Genomic DNA, 17,798 nt, shown 5'->3' on the forward strand with positions numbered 1-17,798 from the left:
CCAGCGGTCCATTATCTACTCATTATCCTCTGAGGGTTGTGGGTTATTATTTGTATCCTTTGAATCAGGTCCACATGCTCTGAATCCTATTTAACGTGTTTGTCATTCTCTGCTCATAAAGAAGAGTTTAAAGCCACAACCTTCACTCAGGAGCAAAAATCGGTCTTTAGATTAAAAAAAAGAATGTGACATTTTTTATCTCAGGAACACAAAAATGTCAGAATCACAGCTAAGGTGGAGCTTTAGACCACACTTACTTTGTTGACATGGATCTATGCATGGTCTATTGACGTTATTCAGAATAATGCATTATTTTGATTATGATGTTTACATTAGTAGCATATATATAATATTCCATTCATATTCACACTTGAACCCAGGGCATGCGTCGTCATCCAGTTGGTAACGGTCATATGTTTCTGTTGCCATATGCTGTGAGAGATCCAAGAGAATGTTAGAATGTGATTAAGACATACACGTGTCTATATAACGCAATTTAAATCAGAGAAATCCATGACGTTATTTGGGTTGAATCGGAAAACACAATTTTTCTATGTATGTGGTGTTTAGTGCATACATGACCTTTAACATACATTTTATACTGGTGTGCCCCACCCACGCATAACTTTACTCACTGAGTGAAGACAGTTGGTGCAGCAGAGTGAAACAAATGAGTGAACAAACTGATATTATCAAAATAGATTTTATTCTAGACCTTGCGATCTGAGTGATATTACAACAGTCAGATCAGGAGGCTGCACACGGCAACCATGTGAGTGAGAGAGAAGAGTACAACATAAGTGAGGGCAAAGACGACACAAAAAAATTTGTAAATTGGTATTTACATGTTCTGTGTTATACATCGACAATTAGATCCAAATTATATCTTTTTTGTTCATTTTGAGTACATAGCTACAAATAAATCAGAATTACAAAAGTTTTGAGAAGTACAAAACCTTCAAGGGCTCTCCGACATAGCAAAGATAGAGTTGACATTAGTACTTTCTGTAAGAACAAAACACACTTGAATGCAGTGTAAAAAACGTATCATCTAAAAACTAACCATTATAAAATACCATTCCACTGTCATAGACATCATTTGAAATAGTCTTTGTGTTACAGTCCAATCACTGCTGACTGTATTAAAGCAAACTTCAAAATATTCTTTAGCTTCAGTACAATTTTTAGTTTTTAACAAGTAACATTCTAAAGAAAATGTCTGACAATGTATGTTTGTGTATTTTGAGCCTTTTGATGTTAGTCATGGCTAAGGGACGAGACCTGGAATGCCATGAAGTTGGCTTGGTTCCACTTAACCCCCCCGAGGAGTCAGACAGGACACTATTACCCTTGTTTCCCCGCTGCAACACTTTCAGCTGATTCATCTTTAAGAGCATTTCAAACATTAGATGTGTCTGTGATGGCTTGAATAAACACATCTCCCTGGTTCTCAATTTTTAGCCTAAAGTGCAGAGGAAGAAAAAAACGCCCTTCAAAAGGGTCAGTTCTCTTGTTTCACTATGACTGTTTAATGGTATTTTATAAAAAACAAAACGTCATGGTCACGACCTCTGGTGATGCACAGCAACATCACATACTGTATTTCAAGTGTCTTCAAAAAGTTACTTTAAAATCCACCCTCAGCACACAAGTGGCATACAAAAGAATCCCCTGTGATAGCACAGATATATATATTTATATATATATTATATGCAGATACCATGTTACATCAAGTCATATGCTGTGAGTCTGCTTTTTAACAACAAGCGCAGAACTGCCTCAAAACGGCAACTCTGAACACTACAAACAAAAGCACTGTCTATCTGTGCATAGGCCTGAACGCAGCCCGTCTCCAGAGTGTGTGTGTGTGTGTGTGTGTGTGTGTGTGTGTGTGTGTGTATCTGTTAATGCTGGGCAACAACTGCCTGACAACAGAAAACCAAAGACTGTAGTGTGTACTCAACACTGGGTCTGAAAATCTTCACATGTTACAGAGTGAAAGTGTGACAATGTTGACAACGAACTCAACTCGACAAGTCAAATCGCTGTCGTCATGTGAGCGAATGTGGTGTCGTGTTTTTACGAAGGTGCGATGAGGAAGTGATACTGCAGATGAAGATGCGTTGTTTTAATGACTAAGCAGAGGAAATAGGACACAACTAGACCAACTTAGTCCGATTACCTTTCAGCACTGGATAGCAACAAGCTATTAACTGAAGAAACACACAATTATGACTAATTATTACTTTACGTCAGATGAATTCAAGCTGTTATGGACTTGTTTTCCTGCATCTCTCTCCCGCCCTCTCTTTCCCTACACATCCCAGAGACAGCACAGATGTCAAAAAATAAGCGATCACTGTGTCACATTACCTCACTGATGACAAACAAAGCCCGACGAGCTCTGTTTCAATGACGTGAACCTCAAGCTGTCCACACATTCACCCAGCACACTGTTAGAACATGATATCAACATGAAGTTACAGCCGTAGAGGTTTTGTATTCTTTAGAGATTCATATTAACCTGATGAATTAACACCTGAAAACCATTTTTGAGGATTAAAGTTGCAAAAACAAAGGACAGTTCACTCTTTGACAGACTGCTTCACACTTTGTAAAAACAGTCGACAAAATTGTCAATGCTTTCATCTTCTGAGCTTGACATAGTGCCGAGAACAAGATAAGCGGATCGCCCAATTATCAGCTTTGAACACTCACTGTAAACGACAAACCACTCCCACACCCCAACCCCTCCCTTCTCTCCCAACCCACTCGTCATATAAAACCTACAGAGATCAGTAAAATCCAAATTCAACAATGTCCACAGGACACCAGACGCTGACATGTGCAATATGCACAGGCCAGCAAAAAAACAAGCATCTTTATAAACCTGGTACAAAGGATAAAAAGAGCAAAGCAAGAAGAATCCTGGTGTTTTGGTTTGTGTACGATGGGTCCAACATGATTATACTGAGTGATCACATTTTTCTTCCTGCAGGTCTGTGAGAGGGTGGGGCTGTAATGGCAGGCCATTGCATCTGATGGGACTACAGCAGTGTGCCGGACAGGCAGGGACAGTCAGTCATTTTGGCTATATACACATTCGTAGTCGGTCCACGGTTCCCCCCAAACGAGTGTCATTTCCTCAGGTCCAATACACAAACCTGGAAAAAAGGAAGGAGAGTTACACACAAAGCTACAAACTCTACCGCAAGAGTTTCAGTTTCTGCCGAACTCACACAGGCAGGGACAAAATTTAATTCAGGTTTTGTTTGGAATTATTGAGTCACAGGTAAATTTACTGAAGAGCATCAATGACTTGTTAAGACCAAACGATTGTTTGTAGTAACAGTTGAATATTTATACACCTCCTTTTGTCTTGTCCATGAATATAGGAATTGGAGACTGGACACATTCAGAGGCTTTATTCAGGAATTGAATTCATTTTCCACATCAAATGTTCTCTGCTCCTCTGTTTGGCTGAGTTAAAGACCTGATTATTGCTTATTGACAATCAGATTCTTGTTCCAAAACCACCTCAAAGTGTGTCTTAGCTATGAGTTATTGTGCCACAGTGTGAACTGTGATGCAGATTTTCTTTAAGGGCTCCCCTTTGCTATTCTCCACCCCTGGGCAGTTCTTAAGTACCTGTTGCCAACAGCATGTCAAAGAGCTTGTGCCAAAATGGAGAATTTCTCCCACATCACATTTTTTAATCATGTCCCTCAGTGTTACTTGGCAAAAAAATGAATGAATGCAAAATGTAACTCTGCAGAGGCGTCTGTCCGGCATCTCGAGCAGAGATAACTGACTGATGAGTTGCCTCCCTGATCACAGGCTTCTTGCCAAGCTGTTGTGCTTGTATCACATTTTGGACCCTAGTGACTCCATCTTCTGTTAACTACTGGCACTGCAGCGACAACTGGACTTTCATTCAAGAGGCTAACCCTATCATGAATTGACACACTCTTGGATTAGTCAACAATCTCATGTGACTGTTGTTTTAGCCATGTATGTTTCACATGACTGAAACAAGGAAGCCCTGTGTCATGAGTCAACCACTAAACTTCTCTGTAGCAGAAGTTAATCGGAACTTTTAGTCAATCATGAGTCTGATCAGACACCATCACCACATTTTGTGGCAGCCATTTGCCTGAGTCTAACTTTTTATTCACAAATTTGAGCTACAAAGTCCATATTTCAGTAGGCAGGTGTTAGTGTTGCACACAGAGATCAGAGTGGCTGCTACGTGTGTGATGCAACTCACCGATCCATCTGACGCGCTAGCTCCTACTTTGTCCCCAGTGGCGTTCCAGCACACCTCGAAGATCCCTCCTGTTCCCCGGTAGCTGTGAACTAAAGCACCCGTCTGAGGAAACCAAAACACATGTTAGCAATTGCAAGCAATCTTTTTTGTAAAGTTTTAGAACTGTACTTGTTGATCTGCAGTCATCCCACACCTGAGTGTTCCAGATGTGGACACACTTGTCGAAGGAGCCGCTGGCGAGATGCCTGCCATCAGGGCTGAAGGCGACGCTGTAGACTGGCTCCTGGTGGCGGGTCAGTGTGTGGATACACACGCCGCGCTCTACGTCCCACAGACGCACTGTTGAGTCAAATGATGCGCTGGAGAGAGGGAAAGAGAAAAGGAATCCAAAGTGGGCTCTGTGTCAAGTGGCATGAAAATAAGGTGCCATGTAGCACAGCTGTAAAGTACAGTATGTAAACAGGACATGACAGCTTCAATAAATTAAAATTATACATGGTTAATCGCTTCATCAGAGTGATTAAATATAAATAATTGAGTCACTGTTGTGTCAACTATCTCACAACTCAGATACAAAATCCTCACGTGCAAATAAAAACTTTGACCTATCTGAATTTTTGTGGGCTGAGTGTACAGGTGGGGTTTGAGTATTTGAGTGTCCAGAGATGCAGCGTTGTGGATTTCAGCGGGGTCAGTTCTAGAGGGTGGGGGCTGCGACACAAAAGGCTCTGTCTCCAAAGGTTCACAGTTTGGTGTCGGGGATGGAGATAAAACATGTGTTTGAAGACATTCTGAGCGAAGTGAAGGGGTGGAGGAGGTCGGTTAGATATGGTGGGGCTAGAGCGTGGAGGGATTTATAGGTGAGTAGGTAGAGTTGGTAGTTGATGCTGGCCTTGATCAGGAGCCAGTGAAGGTGGCAAATAAATGTGATTTAGGCTTGACATTTAACTGTTTGACCATGAGCTTTATGTAAAATGTAAACATAAATGCACATTATTTCTGCAGTGACTGTAAAATAAAAGTTTTCATAACTGCATTTTTCACATTTCACACTGTGAAAGTGTCACATCACCAATTTTTTGCCAGGTGACTGATCAGCTTCTATTTAAAAAAATATATAAATCCAGGCAGGTGTGGTGACTAACAATTGTAACAAAGAATACAATTTATCATTAGCTATCTGTTTCTTTCTCAATGTAGGCTTACATGGATGTCATACTGTTGGTGTCATCTTGTATCTATAAACACAAATTACTTTGTCACAGTTCAGTCAAATGACACAAGTAGAAGAAAAGTGAAAACTGCTGCTGTTGTCTTCTTACCTGGCCAACATGAGGTTGGCATTGGGGTTGTTGGTCCCGGGGCCTGTGGGGCTCCACTTGATTGTGTAGATTTCTTTATTGTGAGCCTGGAGGTCGTGTACACACAAATCCTGTTTCATACTCCAGATCTGTGTGAGGTGACGATATAAAGCAGCTGTTAGTTTGCTCATAACATAATATAAAACGCTTTTCTTCAAACTGTCTGATTGAGGCAGATTTATACATTTTCTTGGGCATTAGGTGACATTCACTTAAGTTGTGCATTGTGTGAACTGACCTTGAGCGTCATGTCATCAGAGCACGAGGCCAGCAAGCTGCCAGTGGGATCCCACTTGATGGCGTTGACCTCATTCTGCCACGAGTAAAAGGTGATTAGAAACAAAACACACCAAATATAATATGAACACAGGCAGCAGCCAATTTGATAATAACATTGTGATAATCAGTTTAAGAGATTGTGCTGAAAACTGTAACTTTGGTTTGTCTTCTCATTTCCCTTCCTCCTCACACACTGAACACTTTTGTCTTACCGTGTGTCCCTGGAAGGTCTTGACAGGTCTGTCCTGACCCAGCTTACACACATGGATACACATGTCTGTGCTGCAGGAGGCAAACGTGTTGTTGCTCTGCCAGTCTACGTCCAGAGCAGGTGCTGTTGGGAGGCAGAGACAGAGCTATGGGATGCAGCAGCACTGACATGTACAAGCAGAACATAAGAAAGCACAACATGTGAATATGATGGACTAATTGAAGATTTCTTATTGACACACTCTGACTGTACTACAACAATACTTAAAGTGCAGATAGTTGGTTTAAAGCCTTAAAATACAATTTGTAAATACATCAGAGGGCCAGGTCTGTTACTGTCACACTCCAACAAGCTAAACATTGTCACAGAGAAAGAGCTGCTTTGCAAAAGATGTTCAGATATGTTGAATATGACAGAGTCAAAGGTATCAGTCGCTATGTGTTGAAAGATTTGATGACAGAAGAAATGGCAGAAGTTCTGAAAACAGAAACCGCTGAATGAAGTCTTGTTACTCACCAGAGTGGAAAGGAAATTGTTGCTTTGCCTCTCCTGTGTGTGCATCCCAAATAATTGTGGTCTGTGCAGAGGAGGATATTTCTATTATTAATCATTACTTATACACAATTTACATTACCCACACACAATAAAATATATGTATATCGACAGATCTCAGGCCTTTTTATACCTGCAAGACAACTTCGCTTCAGTATTTATGTGTATCCTATCATGTAGATGACACGGTGTGTTATTTGATTTTAGTACACTAGATGGCAATGTTGCCCAAGGTCCATGAATGGTTTGCTGCGACAACAAAGAGAGACCGCTGCTTGATAGAAATGCATCACACCCTACCATAACTGATGCGCACAGATTATTTTTATTTATTTGCTAACTCTGGCTGTAATTTTGTCTCTCTTTCATTATCGATTATTGTCTGGCTGAATATTTCATTGCTAACTACAACCTCAAATCCACAACGTCAATTCAGAATACAGCTCTCCAGGGAACATTAGCTATTAAAGACTTTTTCCAACTCTCTAATCCTCGAGAGCAAATAGTGACCCAACAAAATAGAATTTGAAATACCCATGAAAAGTTGCCTTTAACATCTTAGGAAAGTTGTATCTTGGAAAACCGTTCATCTTCGACATGTGCTTTAGTAGACATAAAGACAAAACACCAACCTATTAAACCATTACACATTTCTGTACAATTTCAACCCTCCAATGCAGCTGGTCGACTAATATCCTATCCTAAATAAAAGTAATGACCTTCCTGTGTTTTTTACCTACAAGAAATATAGAAAAGTAAAGCTTTATTGGATTTATTTCTCTGGGGGAGGTGGGGGGATTTAGTGAGTCATCTTTATTGGTTGAGAATTTTCTTTTTCTGGTTTGCAATGTACTCATGGATGGCATGGACAACTATCACTCAATTGCTTATGATACTGAAGAAAACTTAGTTTAAATGAAATAATTATCAGGTCAAATTTTTCTATCATTTGTGGACATTTATTTGTATTTGTATTGATGAAAATCTGAGATAATAATATTCGTACTAAGTGTCCATGCCCTGGTATTTTCATAGTATTTCAATGCATATATGGCTGTTCTTGTTGCAGATGAGAATTGCAGTGAAAAGAACCACTAAATTCCTGTCAGGCATTTTGAAACCTATGCATACAACTGGATATTGTTCATTACATGTCTCCATAGCAGGTATTAGAGAACAATATCAAGCTAAAGACATCAAATAACCTGTCACTTCCTGTAGAATTATCATCAGAAAAAAAAGGAAACAGATAAGGAGATGTTTAAACAACAATCAACAGTGGCTGTAGCCAACAAACAAAGAAAAAAACCACATTGCTAGGCAACAAAGCATTTGCTGATGCTCTTCTCTGTAGAGTGAGTTACAACACTGAAACATTCAAGTACGTCTGATGGTGCTCTTACTCTGTAAGGACTCTGTTAATTAAGCAAAGTACGCAAAAGTACAAATAAAAAAATCGAAAATAAATATATCTAATTTCCACCCCATTGTTGCATGAAAATCGAATCAAGACCAAAAGAGCACGTTTTCTTCTGGCGTCCTTTCTAAAATGAGCAAAAATTTGTTATTTTATTCTGTTTGGATCGGGGAGTTAACAAAATGAGAAACAATCTTCATGACAACAGCACCAACATTCAACCACTACGAAATGCTGCTTTAATCTTTTCTGAATGGGGTTGAGATAAGATGGAAATATTTCAGGGGGGTCCATGAGACAATAACAACATAACGGTTCAAGAAACTTTCATATTTTGGAAAAGTTGCACTGCTCCCAAACCCTGGGGGTATTTAAGCAGCTTTTTCAAAACCACGGTTAAAATCAACATGCTTTACCTTGTCAACACCAGCACTGAGGATGAAGTTTCCTTTCTTATTCCACTTGAGTGCAAATATAGGACCTTTGTGTTGACCCAGAGTACTGGCCAGGTTACCTGAAAATATAAAAAAACCCAATGCAACTTTGAAAGACAACAAAAACCAACAAAGGCCACAAATACATTGCTGTAATATATGCTAAGTCTTACCATCTTTTGTCCATATTCTAGCAAAGCCATCATATGAACCTGTTGCTAGCAACGTTCCCTCACTCTGAAAGAGACAAAGATCTTTTTATTCATCTGCAGTGAGTCACATTAAATCTTTTCCCCTTTAATTTGCGTATTTTTGGTTCAGATTTGTTCATTATTGTACAGATAAATTACATCATCCTTATTCATGAGGCTCTTCTGAGTAATAAATAGTTAAATAAAGATAAGATATTAGGGCTTATGTGGTGTTGTGCATTTAGTTGTAATACTCAGGGAAAAATAGTTTGAAGCTGAATAGCTTAAATGCCTGTTCCCCTGTGAGAGTGACTCTCTCCCATATATCTGGTTAGAATGAATGTCTTTCGCAGAAGTAGTGGCCACAGGCATGCACACACGGCACTAGATTAGATTACTACAAATCTGCGCTCAGTTGAGCAGACGCACACAATCTTACTGTACTACACACACACACTCACATTCCAGTCTAGTGAGGTGACGTCTTTGTTGCTGGGTACATCCTGGCCCCCTTCCCGAATGCAGTGCCTCAGGACCAGCTGGGTGGATCCACCTGTGCTGTTCTCACTCAGGTTCCAGATCCGTGCTGTTGAGTCTCCAGACCTGCCCGAGACAAAAAACTAAACATTTAGTCTTTGCCATCATCTGGACACACATTCTAAAGCCAGGTGTGAACTGACAAAATAGTGGTAACGTAGCCCTTGCTTCAAATCGACGTATCGGGACGATTCTCTACAATACAGATAATAATGTGTTGCTGATATTGGATAAATGTTTATGGGACTACGTCTATGATGATGTCTGGCTGTCATTGTTACGCTGCAGTTGCAAGGTGAAAATACTCAGCAGTGGCATTGACTGTTTATTTCAGCGATATGTGTCATCAAAGGGAAATAAGGATAAAAACATGATTTTCATTGGATGTTTTAATAAGTTAAACAACTCAATCTATTCTGGGTCAAAGGAATGCATTGATAACAAATAACTAACTTTAGTAAGATAAACTAATGCATTACATGTCGTTAGAGTCCTGGAGGAGTGACACTTTTCTGGTCTATTTTTAACACTGCATGAGGAACCACACAGACAGAGGCATGATGTGTTGATACTGACCCAGAGGCGAGGAGGTCATTCACTGGGTTCCAGGCACAGATGAAAACCTCAGACTCGTGGCCCCTCAGGACCATGGCTTTACTCTGGGGGATCTCCACATCTCGATCAACCTCCATCATCTCTGAGTGGTGATCTATGGGAAGGAGTGAGAAGCACAAACAAAACATTTATCAGTCCCACTGTTCTGAAGGTAGATAGAAGGCATAGCAGGTGGTTCATATAAGTACAGCGGTAGTGTTAATTAAATGTTAACATAATCAAGACCTACTTAAACACATTTTAGACCTAGCGCATAATAATATTAATAATATTTTAACATTTTTAGGACTTCAATTGAGAGTATTAAATCATAGGCTTTTTGGTTGTCCCCGTGAAAACCTTGTAAGATGTAATGAATCATGTTTCCAGTTAAATAGTCTACAGCCTGTTGAGATGAATAATCGGTGTTCCCATGTAAAAGCTTTGTAGATCAGCAAAATATACTAACCAGCAAAATTGTTTTTTTTTTAAAGTGTGACATCATCTAATTTTCTAAGAAGTGTCAGTCCCACAGCAACACACTATCTTCGTCTAATGCTGTTAATCCAAACAGGCTAGTGACACCAGTGTTTCTTGAGGAGTCAAGTAAACAGTGCTACACTGAGCGAATACCAGCCTGAACAGCTGACATGTGGGCGATCAGCTGCGGCATAACAGGCAGGCTATACTACTGTTGAAAGGCCAAGAGTGTATATACAAAAGACAGTGTGCGAATAAGGTAGGCACTGAGTGTAACATAAGAAAGTGAGTAAGCTAATGTTATAGCAAGATATTATATATTTTATAATTTCATATATTATTTTATTAAATATTTTGGACTTTGATAAATGTGTCAACTTTCTCCTGTGGTATTATCCTACATGACATCATTTATATAACCGTCAGTGTCAGACAATCCCAGACTGCTTGCAAAGTTCCACATAAACGTTCATCTTGCTGCCACAGCATTTAGTTCCAAAATAAAATCGTTCATAAGATCATGAAAAAAAAAAGGGATTCCTCACACAAACGCAAGAAAACACAGCTCTTTGCTAAGAAACTGATTCAGAGGCTGAACAACCATGAGCTAGCTTACTGGCTAAGGCGTGGGATCCGTTTTCCTCCCCATTGGCAGCACCCTCTCCGTTTTTCGTGCTTCCCTGGGGTCCTGTGCTGCTGCAACTGCCTGCCGCCTGCTGCTGCTGCTGGGCCAGCTTGTCCCTATAGGCCTGCTGTCTGGTCTGCACAACATCTGGCATCACGGCATCGATCAGGGACAGCGACTCGATGGGCCGCCCGTCAAATAAGGTTCCATCCTACACAGAAAACATGCAGCTTTATATAACCAGACTTTGCTCATGTAGGAAGAGATTTATTGTTAATTGACATTATTGTAAGTCAGCAAAGTAACATTTTGACCTACAGGCACACCTGAGTCAAAACATCATGCTGACAGTGGACTTCTTCTTGCCAGCGTTTTGTAAATTACACTAATTAGTAGCTGATGGTGTAAATGGTGCCTGACCTCATTGATGCTGACTTCAGCCTCCACATACTGCAGGCCCTTCTGGATGATGGAGATGAGGGCAGCAGGGGGCACCAGGGCTCCATTGATGTTGGACTGACTGATGTGGCTCTCTATGCCAAAGGTGAATGCCGAGTGGGAGAAGCCTGGTGGAAGCAGTATCGTTAAGAAAGTAGGAACAAAGACTGTGTATAAAGATGGACGACACGTCTCCACTTCCTCTCACTATCTAGAAGCGAAGCTAGAATACCCTGGATACGAACGCAGCCCTCTTGTACATTTGGAGTCAGATTCTGTGCAGCAGCGATCGTGGTTTATCATGGTCCAGTTGATACACACAGTCAACCTATCAGAAGTCAGTCTTGGCTGTCAATCATGACGTTTCATCCCGATTCTATAGCATCAAATAACTAATTAAAAACAAACTTATTGGAAAGATTTAAACAAAACAGTGTGGTAAGAACTACCTTAAGTATCTGAAATGTATTTAACATATACTTTGACTTTTTGTGTGGGCCAGGTCCCAAATATTTACACGGAGGAGGTGGGATTTATGACCTATATGGCAGCCAGCCACTAGGTGGCGATTGAAAAGCTTTGGCTCTGCTTTTGGGGCACAGTCTGTCGTCCATGTAAATATAAACATCTGAATTAATTTAAAGTTCAATACCAGGGAGTCATGATCAGTATTTCATTTAAAATTATTTAATGTACTAAAACTAGTGCAACTCACCTGACTCTTGCAGGTATCTGTAAACCAGGAAATTGACCTCATCGCTGCTTATGCTCATTTTTAGTCCTGGTGATCAAACCATTGGGTCAGCACAGCATAGGAGCCTGTCAAAACAAACCACAGAGCATGATTTGGTGTTACACATCACAGACATGAGCTGAAACTAACTTTGACTTGTATCTTCAAAGTATCTTCATCAGCTATGAGCATTCACATCCCACAGAAACATAACCTGGATAATAAAAAGTAAGATGACATGCAGTGGCACTGAGCCAGGCGAGTAGAGTGTCACACACAGACACACACTGAGGATGGTGTTACACTACGAGCTAATTCCCAAACTGACACACATGATGAAAACAGAGAAGAGGAAGAAAAAAGAACCACATCACCTAGCTTTAACTACATCTTGCAACTTCAGAAAAGGGAAATAGACAAAATTGTGATTTGCCACTAGATAAATAATAATATATTGTAACTCTCTGTTGGTGGATGCAGAAACCTCCTGGCTGTAGGCAGGGCACCATTTTCCATGTATTCACTACAACTGGAAATAATTACAATGAAACTTCACAAGCTAGGCGGGATATTTTGAACCAAAAATGTCTAGAACAGACTGGCTTTAAACCTCAGCAAAAACACATTGTGCAGCTCTTGTGTCAGGCCTCTACATGTATTCATGCAGAACCCACACTGTTTGAACAGGACTGTGGAAATAAACAAGGGGTCTGGACGAGGGACAGAACCTCTACTGTTTCCATCGTGCCGGCCCACTGAAAAAGTCAACATGACTCCTACCGCATCACAGAGGCTGAGATCCAAGACCAACTAAACCAAGAGGACTGGAATCTAATAGAAGCCCTTCAGCAATCCCCAACAAGGTGGTCAGAAAGTCCTGATGGCGAAGGTTTCCCACAGTGAAGCACAACCAGTAGAACACAGCATATGGCTTGAAACAGCCAGAAAATCTTACACACCTCTGTTATACCAACAGTAAATTACATAACACAACATGATTCCAACAATCATGTTTGCTATTATTAAGGTTCACCGTAATCATGTTGATATAACACTTATGCGCTTATCTAATAACAGCCCACTTTCAAAGAGTGCCAGCAAAATGACGTGACACAGCAGCAGTGAATCAGAGCTTACTTACACAAATAGTTCAAGCAATTCATCATGCTGTCCAATATGTTTTAATGTTTAATGAACCTCAGTACTGATTGTTAGCTCTATCAAGAACACTGACACACTACTATCGACATCATTTATTCAGAAAAGACAAACAACTCCTTTCTCCAAGGGAGTGTTTTAGCTGCTAACTCGACTCAGGAGGAACAGGACCCATCCTCACCTCACGGACTGAATCTTGTCAAGTTACATTATTTCCAGCTGTAGACATGAAAAGATAGGATTGGACAGCCTCATTAGCAGCTCACTCAGCAGAAGAAAGGTCTAAACAACGGGCAGTTTCTTTTCAGGGCCCTTGGTTAACATTAAAGATTACAGTGTTACATTTTCAAGTGGATCAAACAAAAGCATCAACTTCCTGATTCACAGCTGTAAATCACATATGCCTATATGGTGGATATCTGTTAAAACAATTGCTCCATTCAGACCCACACAGTGATGCAGTTTGAACATGTGTTCGGTGTCTATATTAATGAGTACATGAACATGGGATGTGATGCTGTCATTTAAGACACACGTATGAACGAGAGAGAGAGAGAGAGAGAGAGAGAGAAACATGTAGGCGATCAGGAGAGGGAGCATGCAAATGGATAGACACTAATATATACGTAATGCAGCTTAATTCTCAACACTGCTGAATGTAGTCTCTGCTGACTGTGAGACGCAGGGTGACAGCTCTCCGCATGAACCTGCACGAAAGCGTATTCCAGCGTTAAACTCAGTGACATAAACCCGTCTCACATTACCAGACATCCAGATATTTGAACTGTGCCAAAGTAGGACTCACACTGAGTGTTGACCAAGTTATACGCACACAGGAACAGCTGCAGACACCACTGACGCGTAATTGCTCTTATGCGACTATCACACAGAGCTGTGCACAACCTCAAAAATTCAGAGAGCATGCAGGCTCGTTTGTGATGTTTCTAACACACACTTTCTACAAGTTATACCGATGGGCCTTGAGTTACAACCAAACAAATCTAAATTGTTTATACAGTGTGAAATACAACTAATAAGTGAATCAAATGTACAGACAAAAAAGTCAACTGAAAACTCTCTCACAAAATGGACCTGTGTATGTCGTTTACCAATATCTTCATCTGAGGCCGCAACAATAATGTCTCCAACAGTTAACCTCAGCTCATTGTTTAGACAAAATGACAAGATATTCATTACACTTACATGCCAGTGAACAGTTGTAGCGGTCACCTATCAGCACTCTTGGTTGCAGCAACAGTTATGTAAACAGCTTGGATGTTTGAGATATTTCAAGATGAAACATTTGCATGTTCTAAGCATTTTTTGAGACATGCTTAAGACTGATGGCTTTGTGTGAGGCATTTGTGTGCACCATTCACCCATTAGTTGAATGTAAAATAAAATTCCCTTCTCAACCTGATCCTTGACACTGTGTCATAGTAATGTGAGATTCCAAGAGTCTGTATGCAGCCACAGAAAGACGCAAAACAATTTTTTGTACATGGAACAAAATGCTAAGAAACTGTGACATATATCAGAGACTATGTTTACATGGACATAAAAATTCCAGCTATTGACCTGAATATGATGTTATTTCCATTATGATGTTTACGAGTTGCTTATAGAATATTCCATTCATATTCCAGTTTATATGTTACAGAGCATAGTCTTATTATGAATCACATCAACATTGTTTACGCTCTAATCCATGGCATGCATCAGCAAGCAATTGGTAATTACTGTATATTGATAAGCTGTGAAAAGTCCAATAGGACATTATAATGTGATTAAGATGTATGCATGTCTACATACTGTTATTTTGCTGATGTTCTCAGTTACACTGTTGCACTTCTGTCTGTCCTGGGAGAGGGATCCCTCACATGTGGCTCTCTCTGAAGTTTCTAGGTTAACCCCCCGTTAAAACGACCGAGGATGCCGTACCTTGTTAAGCCCTACAAGAAAAATTGTGATTTGTGAATATGGACTATACAGATAAAATTTGATTGAATGATTGATTCTAAGACTAATATTGGTGTTATTAACGTGTCTAGTAAGATACCCTACCCATGTGATCACAACGTCTTCAAAGGCGCATCATAGCTCCCTTGTCCTCTGCAAGAACTCCCAGACCCTGAGAAAAACAGAAGAGAAAATGAATTTACTTCCTCCAACACATTCATTAAAATTAAAAACCATCATAGGTGGACATCGTTTCTACATTGTACCAACAATAAAGATTTCTCCAGGTAGAAATCACTTACTTGTAAATATTAAGAGAATAATGAAATATTCTGCATGTAGAATACCTTGACAAACAAGAAAAGGACAAATCTATTATCTGCTTGGGATGTGTTTCCCACTGCCAGATTAACACATTCACAAGTAAGAAGAACAGGCCTTGTCAAATAGTCACGGCAGACAGTCGCTTCCTATCAGTGCTGAAGGAAACTGTCTTAATTAGAGGGGACATTTTAGCAGCGATGTGTCAGTGGGTGAAAAGGCGGGACAGAGAAAGTGTTATTGCACGAAGGGGCGTGTCACAAAAACAATGACAGAAACTGGGTCAGCAAAAAAAAAAAAAAAGCCCAAACAGTCTGAAGATATTTGAGCAGTGCGTGATTGAACCATCCCTGGAGGGCTGTAATTAGAGGTGAAGTGTTTTTTGTTGTTGTATTGTACAAAGTTAATAAAACACAGACACGCCACCGTCGGTTTAACTTAGTAACGGTATGATTTCTGACTACAGCTCACTTCTGCTGATTGATCACAAACTGGCGCCAACGATCGCAGCGTTCTGCTCCTTTTCATTTATAATCTAGCTCCAGTCAGTGTCTTTGTTTGTGTCGCCATTAGCGTTCTACGTGGCCGCAGGCCCTCGCACCGATTTCGTGCAAGTTAAATCCATAGCAAGGCATGTCACCATGCTAATCTGCCGGTAGCTAAATTAGCAAAATAGCACTGTAAGCTACAAGCGGAAATACGCTACCCATCCCCCCACACGCGGTGGCCAGTGAATGGGCTGCGCGGACCACAGTGAGCCCGTTAACCCTCACGCTGTTGGAGGCAGACGGACCTGTGGCTCCCGTTGTCCTAGTGGATGAGTCAAAGTATACTTTATTACCGTGATGCAAGCCCGAATCTAACGCCTTCTTATATTAGTGCACACGTGTCGCATCTACCGGCTTCATTCAACTCAGTCCTATTACAATGTAATGCCGGTTGAGGGTTGCCCACATGTCACGGGTCACTGAGTGGATGTGCGCGGGGACCTGGGAACAGGCTTCGTCGGCCACCGTAACTTATTCCAGGCGGCTGTCAACTGAACACTTTTCTCTTTTTGTTTACCTCGCTCACTTGTGTAATTAGCATCCCCTGCTCTCCAGCCTATTTAAACGCGTAGTACCACACGCTAGGTCGCGTTAGCACCACGGCTAACGTGCGAGTTTAGTTGTGTAGCCGTCACCTCACATGCCACACGGGCTCCGAGATATCGTCAATTTGAACCAGTTATCTACCAAGCTAACGTGCTGCACCCTGCGTGTGTTAGCAGTCGTACTCATTACACACAACCCTTCAGCCGTAAAACGTGGTTAGCTTATTTTAAATAGCATTTCTGACGAGGTCGTAAACCCGTCGCTGGCACTCTACACCCCACTAAAAAGAACCAGCGAGCTAGCACTAGCATGCTATGCTAATGACAGTGTTGCTGTAATCTCGTACCTACTTGGATATAACTGTTCGCCTGGCGATATCTTCCGCAGCTCGTGTGTTCACATCAGACCATGCTATGTGTTCGGATCAGTTAGTTTTCGCACATATATTGAAAGCTAATAGCCGGGTTATGATATTAAAGCTAACGCCAGGCGGTGAGAAGCCAGCAACGGCTTCACGTATTCAACACAGTGAGGGTGACCCGACATGCGGAAATGAGACGCCTGTAACTACTGTTATTTCAAAGCGCCACTCGCCGAGGCTCAATATAATGATTAACCCGTGACGACTGAGGAAGAGGAGGAGGCAGCCTTCACCGTGTCCCCCTTACCGACCACAGCACAGGGAGCTGGGCCACTTCAAACCCGACAACACCCTCATGCCACAGTCACGCCGATCAGCAACCAGGACACACGGCGATCACGGAGACGACTAACCTATTCTCCAGACGCGATCAGAAAAACATCCCGTCCTGGTTCCCCTGCGGTTAGAAAGCATCCGTCCTCCAGCGGTGATCGGACATCAGCTGCTGCTCCGTCACATCAGCACGGAGACGCGTTTCCCCACTGGAACCGACCCATGAGATGGAAAAAGACAAAACACACACACACACACCGAGGCCTCCTCTGGAAGTTTGTCCCACAGCCAAGCACCAGTCATAACAAGAGCTCGCCCATCCCCCACTACACCTCCTTTCCGCCTGTCTGGTCACCACTAGCTATGGATTAATGACACCCCACCCCCCTCTCCTCCGCTCAGTCATTCAGACTGGGAAAGTCAACAACAAGCTTACATCATCGGTGCAATCTG

The 17,798-nt window shown here is 41.3% G+C and overlaps 1 protein-coding gene across 8 annotated transcripts; it reads right to left on the bottom strand.

Moving 5' to 3' along the window:
* Positions 1–687: 687 nt before the first annotated feature.
* On the bottom strand, positions 688–17,705 carry LOC109639432 (F-box-like/WD repeat-containing protein TBL1XR1). 8 transcript variants are annotated; one of them, XM_020102889.2, is made up of 17 exons: positions 17,426–17,705; positions 15,342–15,408; positions 15,090–15,229; positions 12,102–12,205; positions 11,369–11,514; positions 10,940–11,159; positions 9,826–9,958; positions 9,174–9,315; positions 8,695–8,758; positions 8,504–8,601; positions 6,635–6,695; positions 6,120–6,241; positions 5,867–5,941; positions 5,590–5,717; positions 4,461–4,626; positions 4,268–4,369; positions 688–3,164 (listed from the first exon to the last, which is right to left on the bottom strand). In XM_020102889.2, the coding sequence occupies exons 4-17, from the start codon at positions 12,157–12,159 to the stop codon at positions 3,138–3,140; spliced, it is 1,542 nt and encodes a 513-aa protein (XP_019958448.1). In that variant the 5' UTR covers positions 12,160–12,205; positions 15,090–15,229; positions 15,342–15,408; positions 17,426–17,705; the 3' UTR covers positions 688–3,137. The 8 variants fall into 8 exon arrangements, with proteins under 8 accessions (XP_019958448.1, XP_019958456.1, XP_019958466.1 ...); XM_020102897.2 differs by lacking the exon at positions 17,426–17,705 and adding an exon at positions 17,002–17,231; XM_020102907.2 differs by lacking the exon at positions 17,426–17,705 and adding an exon at positions 16,998–17,184.
* Positions 17,706–17,798: the final 93 nt, after the last annotated feature.

Source organism: Paralichthys olivaceus, chromosome 16 (assembly GCF_024713975.1).
Source record: "Paralichthys olivaceus isolate ysfri-2021 chromosome 16, ASM2471397v2, whole genome shotgun sequence".
NCBI lineage: Eukaryota > Metazoa > Chordata > Actinopteri > Pleuronectiformes > Paralichthyidae > Paralichthys > Paralichthys olivaceus.

Coding starts and splice junctions, on each gene's coding strand:
- LOC109639432 (XM_020102916.2), bottom strand. CDS start 12,159: ATGAGCATAAGCAGCGATGAGGTCAATTTCCTGGTTTACAGATACCTG. Junction 9,959..10,939: donor CGGATCCCACGCCTTAGCCA/GTAAGCTAGCTC, acceptor TCCTTCCCATAG/ATCACCACTCAGAGATGATG. Junction 6,696..8,503: donor TCAGTGCTGGTGTTGACAAG/GTAAAGCATGTT, acceptor TCCTCTGCACAG/ACCACAATTATTTGGGATGC.